A 6,332-nucleotide genomic window follows, 5' to 3' on the forward strand; every position below is an offset into this window, starting at 1 on the left:
CCCCCTGCTCCTTTGTCTCCATCTCCCATGGTCTTTGCTCTGGAACCAGAGAATGCAAACCCCATGAACCCTGGTGGGGCATGGAAGGGTGGGTGGTGCGTGGGCAAGGAGACCAGAGATCCCTGCTCACAGGTACCTACCTGCTCTCCCTTCCTGCCAACAGCGTCCTACCAGCAAGGGGTCCTGTCTGCCACCATCCTCTATGAGATCCTGCTGGGGAAGGCCACCCTGTATGCTGTGCTGGTCAGCGCCCTGGTGCTGATGGCCATGGTAAGGACGAGGGCAGGATGGGGCCGGCTGGTTGGAGGTGACACTTGAAACACAGCAACTGACACCCAAGAACACAGAGACCCTGCCGGGACCAGAATGGGCAGAGAGGAAAGGGGGGAGTCACCCACATGCCTCAGAAGACACTTATGTCTGGGATCACAATGCAAGTACCATGCTGTGAAGGAGAAACTGGGGTCACCTGAAAACATGATGGATGTTAGGGGAACCCTGCTATTTGTCTTGTCAGTGGGAAACCCTACGTCCTCTCAGTCCCCAGCACTGCTGGCTCCTGGTAACCCCCAAACTTTCTCTTCTTCAGGTCAAGAGAAAGGATTCCTGAAGCCAGCTTAGAGGTGGAGCCAGGAGCTTCCAGCCTGTTATGGCCCTGATGTGAATTCTGCTTTTTCCATTCCTACCCAGTGCTTCAGAAGAGCTGCTCTCATCTCTCTACGCACCCCAGTATCTACCCCTGTGTGCATGCCCCCCAAACACTCATGACCAAAATCTCCCTAGCCCAAGGGGGACCCTGGCGGGCCTGAACGGATTCAACCAATAAAAATGGCCTGATCTGGCTTGAGTCTGCCTTGTGAGTGCCTAGATATCTCCTCCGTCCATCTCTGAAGTCCCATGTGACTCCAGCCAGGGTGGAAACAAGAGGCATTCAAGAAAGTGCAGGCCCCTCAGGTAGGAGGGTCAAGGGACCCAGCCTGTGGGTGGTACTACTCCACACTGCCGGCAAAACTCAAGTACACGTGAAAGGGTGTGATTGGTGAAGAGAGAGGCTTACTCTGGAACAACCTAGAAAAAGGTGTGATGCTGTCTATAGGAAATTTCTGTCCTACCTGGACAAAGGTGCTCTGAGGAAGAGCTGTGTCCACTTGTGAGTGGTCATGTCCCCACGGCCACCAAGCTGGGTGTCATGTGCGTCACCCACGCTCTCTCCACTGTCTCCCTGAGGGCGCTACTCAGCTTTCTCCATCACCAAGGAGTGATTCCAGGTGAGAAGAAGAGAAATTACTATCTATTCTCATTATCAGATGTACCTTCCAGTTTAAGTTACGAAGCTGGATATAAATTTCACTCTAGTGAATTAAATGTGTGTGAATATGGCCCTGATCAGTCCTGAGAGGATACAAAATCAGTTTCCCTAAAACCAAGGATCAGCCCTGTTGGTATTTCTAGAAATCCTTCCAAAGCTCTTTACTGTCTCATTGTCACCATGGTGATGTAACCCAAAGTCCGCAGGATGGCATAAAAGACCCACCTTTGTCCTCCACCACTTTATCCACACTCACCCTCACTCCCGTCACCCTGAACCCCCGAGTCACTGGCGCTCAGGCCATCTTGCACTCCTCTACCTGGAATGACTCATGTGCGCTCCCACCCATCCTTGCGGATTCAGCGGTGACGTCTTCCCCAGCAAGTAGCCGCCTCTGGAGGATCTTTGCCCCTTACTCCATGCAAATGGATGAAATTCTCCCTGCATTTTGCTATCACAGTACCCTGTGTGCATCTCCTTCCTGCCACTGACCACAGTTGATGGAAACTACCTCTTTCCTTGTCTGGCACCCCCACTAGAAGGTCAGCTCCTTGAGGACCAGGTTGTGTGGTATTACAGTATCCTTGCGATGTGGCACAGTACCTTGGTTCAGTGTACTAACCCAATAAATTCTCTTTAAAGAAATGAATGAATCAATGAGTTTGCCCAAAGTGACCCAATTCAGGAGCAGATACCACCTAAGGGCTGCCTGGAACAGCCATCTGTTCCCGCCCCCCACAGGCCTGCAGCACACAGCCTCCTCCCACTACTGGAACTCTGCGTGCATTCTAACATGGGTGTCTGCACCTATACCAACACACATGCACAAACACGTATGTCTACATGCATGCATGAGCAGAGGCACCTACTCGTTAAGCACATATCATTGCAACATTTGCTAGTAACCTTCAAGAAAACAAAGATATCCAGGTCACAGTCCCCAAGAAGCTTCCCTGCTCATAGGGGGATAATTCATGAATAGAAAGTTAACACACACGGTGATGCTTGCAATAGCAAGGTGATCTGTCTCCGACAATGCAGGCAGAGGCTAGCAAGAGGTTTCTGACGGGGACCATCAGGGGAGAGTCTGAGACGGTGGCAGTTCTTCGAAGGAAGAACCGGTCTCAGTTAGCCATGTGGGAGAGAGGTCATGATAGTCGGATATATGAACAGGATATGAAACTACAGGGTCAGGTACTTCTGCTCAGTGGGTCTGCGAGGTCCAAGATGGAAGTCACAAGGCTGAAAAGGCAGGTTGGGGCTTCCCGCTTTGAGAGTGGACTCTGTCCTTGCAACCAGCGTGAGGCCTGGCATATAGTAGATGTGCATTTCGTGTCTGTGGACTAATGAAGGGAAAGGAGCTCGGACCCTATTCAGGAAGCAATGGGGAATCGCAGAGCTTTCCAGGCTGTGTGTCCTCCTGCCCTGAGTTGCCATCCCCTGCTCTAGGGATGCTCCTCCCACGTGCCTCACTATAAATGCCAGTCTGTGCAGGTGGGCACAGTGAGTCCCAGAGGGGAGCCCTGATGACATAGGAGATGTCCTCAGGGTGGCGTAGGTTCCAGGAGGGGCCTCTCTGTCCCCTTCCCCCTCCACTAGCACCCTAACATTCCCCAAGGCCCTCCCCACTTTCGATTACTCAGGTTTTTTCCCACCCCACTCAATCAGACCAAGCTCTGCCACCTGCACTTCCTGCCTCCGCACAGTCATTAGGGGAGGGGGACAATAGGAGAGGACATTTTTGTTTCATAGTGTAACATTGTGGGGACTTCGGGGGGGCACGATGATTCAGTTAGAGGAAGGGCTTTTACAAAAAGCCCAGCCTCAGAAAATAGCTCCACCTGCCCGGGTGGGGCTCCTGCATGGGGAGAGTAGCTGGGAGAGATCTCCTGAGCAGGTCCCTGATGTGATCTCGCAGGGATCCGGACTCCGTGATCACCTCTGCCCCTCCCTGCTCCACACTCAGCTTCCAGGAAAGCGAAGAATCAAGCCACAAAGTGGAGTCATGATTCTGTGCTTTTCACAAACCTTGCCTTTTGACAAAGTACTTGCAGGTGTGTAATTTGTTAAGCACTCGCAACAACGCTGTGGGGAAGATATGACCCCATTTTTCAGTTGCAGAAACGAAGGCCAGGGAGGTTGCAGGTCACGGAAGTAGTAAGAGGCGGGGTCTAGCCTGGAACACTTCCCAGTCCAGCAAAATCTCCATCACAAATACCCCTTCCAATTTCACAACCACTGTAAATCCCCAAGCCAAGCTCATTGTCTGCAAATTGGGGATGACCTCAGGCAGGGCCCAGATTTCTGTGTCCAGCTAGTTCTGAAGAGAGGTGGGAAGAGAGAAGCCAGGGAGAAGGAGGGTGGTCCCAGTCTGTGCCAGGGGAGGAGCGGAAGAAGGAGGAATTCTTGGTAGCCCCTTCCCACTGTGCTCCTACAATGAGCTGCACTTCGGGCCAGGGACCAGGCTCACTGTGCTAAGTAAGAAGGTTGCTCCAGGGGGGAGGGAGGATGGGCTGCCCAGCCTGGATGACCTCCTGAATCCTGGCTTTTGGGGAGTGGACGCTGGACCCTCCTGGGCTGCTCTCAGGGAAGGCTAAGTTTGTGCCTGAGTTCCCAGGGCTGTGTGAACACCGAGCTGTATTTTGGCAATGGTTCCAAGCTGACTGTGCTGGGTAAGGAGGGCAGCTGGGGTCCCTGAGCGCTCGTTCGGGCGGGCTGGAGAGAGGTGGGCTGCTGCCCATCTCCATTTGGGGCTGTGCTCGGGGTCGGTGGGGACCTGGGCTGAGTTTGGGACATCAGGAGAGCGCAGCGGCGGTTTTTGTCCTGGGCCTCAGGGCTGTGAGCAACGACCCTCTGTTCTTCGGCGGGGGCACCCGGCTGACTGTGCTAGGTGAGCGGGGTGCCCTGGGGCGTTAGGAGCGGAAAGGGGCGTTCAGGACGCCAGCAGGGCCGCGGGACCCCTTTTTGTGCTGAGCCCAGAAGCTGTGAGCACTGAAACTCAGTACTTCGGCGCGGGCACCCGGCTGTCGGTGCTAGGTGAGCGGGGACGCTGCCGCCGGGGACGGGGCGGGACGCGCGGCGGGTTTTTGCGCGGCGCTGGGGGGCCGTGACTCTCCCCCGGTTTTCGGGCCGGGCACGCGGCTCCTGGTGCTAGGTGAGCTCGGGCGGCGCGCCTCGGTTTCGGTGGGGAGCCCCGGGGCTGTGCTTTACAGGCGCCGCCCTGCCCTTCGGGGCCGGCAGCCGGCTGACCGTGGTGGGTGAGTGTCCGCGGGCCCGGCAGCGGCGGCGGGGCGAGATGGAAGGCGGCGAGCGCGGGGCGGGGCGGCCGCGGGCACCTGGTCCCCTCGCAGCACTGAAGCGGGGCGCTGGGACCCGGGAGCGGCCTGGAGCTGCGGGGGTTTGAGTGCGGGGCTTCTCACTGTGCTCCTATGAGCAGTATTTTGGCCCAGGCACCAGGCTCACGGTCATAGGTAAGATTTGGATGCCTCCCCTCCTTCCAGCCCGGCTCCTGGGGGGTCCCCAGAGATGGGTGCTGCGGGCTGGAGCTGGGGCGCGTGTCCATTTGTCCATCTGGGGGTCAACTCTGCAAGGGAGGTGGGGAATATTGGGTGCGGAGGGTTTTGGGTAGGGATAATCCCGGGACGGGAATTTGGACAGAGGGAAAGGGGGGCTTTGGTCTCTTTGTTTCTGAGATATTTAGGGACAGGGTGAGCATTGGAGAAAGAGGATTTACTGGGACTCTGAGAGCTGCTTGATTGGAGAAAAAGACCGAGGAGGGCAGTCTGGGCTGGGGGAAGGGCAGGAGGGTGTAGCTGATGCAAAGGGGAGAATGAGCCCGAGGGGCAGAAACAAGCAGGGATGAGCGCAGGATGCGGCCCCCTGCACAGCCGGCTCCTGGGAGGTGCAGATGGAGGCTTCCACTGAACACAGGAGAAAAAGGATGACAAACAAGAGTGTGGAACAGAGAGTGAGAGAGAGAAACACGAGGCATGAGGGAGAGAAAATCAGCGGGGTTTGTTGATTTACTGTTTAGAAGTTTAGATTTGAAATTAGCTTTAAAACCTCTTCCTCTCTTCCTAAGCCCCAGACCCCTGAGGGCCAGGCTGTGTGTACAGCACACGGGGGCTAGATGGGAACCTGGGCCACTGGGTGGATTTACTCACCAAACGTACCCCCCTCATCCCCTAGCCGGAAATCTCCCTCCTCACACCATGTCTTCTAGGTTAAACAGCCAGGTGGGGCAGGACATACATGAAAATGCAGATACTTTGCTTGTGAGCTGAGGAACATTCCCTGGAGGATCTTAGGCTCTTTGTGCTGGAAAAGGACCTTAAAGGTCACCTGCTGTGGGAGTATTGAGCTTCCAGAGGGGAAGAAACCCTCAATACCAGTATATTTACCTGGATGATTTGACAACAGCAAGGGTGCTTGCAGTTAGGCGAATTAAGATGGAGCCAATGAGGATCAGCTGAAGTGTTTGTTCCCAGAGGAAAGCTGGGTTTCTGTAATCAGCCAGGGTGGAGAAAAGCAGGAGACCTCAGAACCAGGTAAATCTGGGTCCCAAGCCCTGGCCCCTTAATGATCCAGTACCTCGGAAAAATGAATCTGTGTGCACAGGTCACACACCCAAGAAGCCAGCCCGCTAGTCAGGTCACATCCAGGGAAATGTGAAGAGTCGGTTAGAAGAACATTTTCTCCATCTTCCAGCCTAAACTAGATCTCTTTTAGAGTGAGATGTCTTCCTTTTAACAGAATTGCTCAGAAACAAACAAAACAATCGATAAAAAGCAAAGAGCAGAATAACATGATTGTAGGAGGGCCGAGAAGCAGTGAGCCAGCCAGATGGAAAGGCCGCAGGGGCATTAACTGGACCGCCTTCACCTGGAGCCCTCGAGGACGCCACGCACCAGGGGCTTAGTTGTAGCAAGACAGCTGAGAGCAGAAGTTGCTCTGATGATCTCATGCCTATTGAGGAAGCTTGCTGGTAGGGTAAAGTAGAATACGTGGCATCAAAGGGACAAAG

At 54.8% G+C, this 6,332-nt stretch overlaps 1 long non-coding RNA gene and 1 gene segment (V, D, J or C); both read left to right on the plus strand.

The window, feature by feature from the left end:
• Positions 1–10: 10 nt before the first annotated feature.
• Positions 11–847, plus strand: LOC113617042 (T-cell receptor beta chain C region-like). The segment is given in 2 exon segments: positions 11–270; positions 590–847. Coding segments are annotated over 2 exon segments (264 nt in total).
• A 2,393-nt stretch (positions 848–3,240) lies between these two features.
• LOC113617044 (uncharacterized) lies at positions 3,241–6,096 on the plus strand. The gene is made up of 2 exons (XR_003431480.1): positions 3,241–3,981; positions 4,144–6,096. It is a non-coding gene; the product is annotated as an uncharacterized LOC113617044 (long non-coding RNA).
• The last annotated feature ends 236 nt before the right edge of the window (positions 6,097–6,332 follow it).

This window comes from Aethalodelphis obliquidens, unplaced genomic scaffold (assembly GCF_003676395.1).
Source record: "Aethalodelphis obliquidens isolate GAN/ISIS:26980383/991018 unplaced genomic scaffold, ASM367639v1 scaffold1448, whole genome shotgun sequence".
Classification (NCBI taxonomy): Eukaryota; Metazoa; Chordata; class Mammalia; order Artiodactyla; family Delphinidae; genus Aethalodelphis; species Aethalodelphis obliquidens.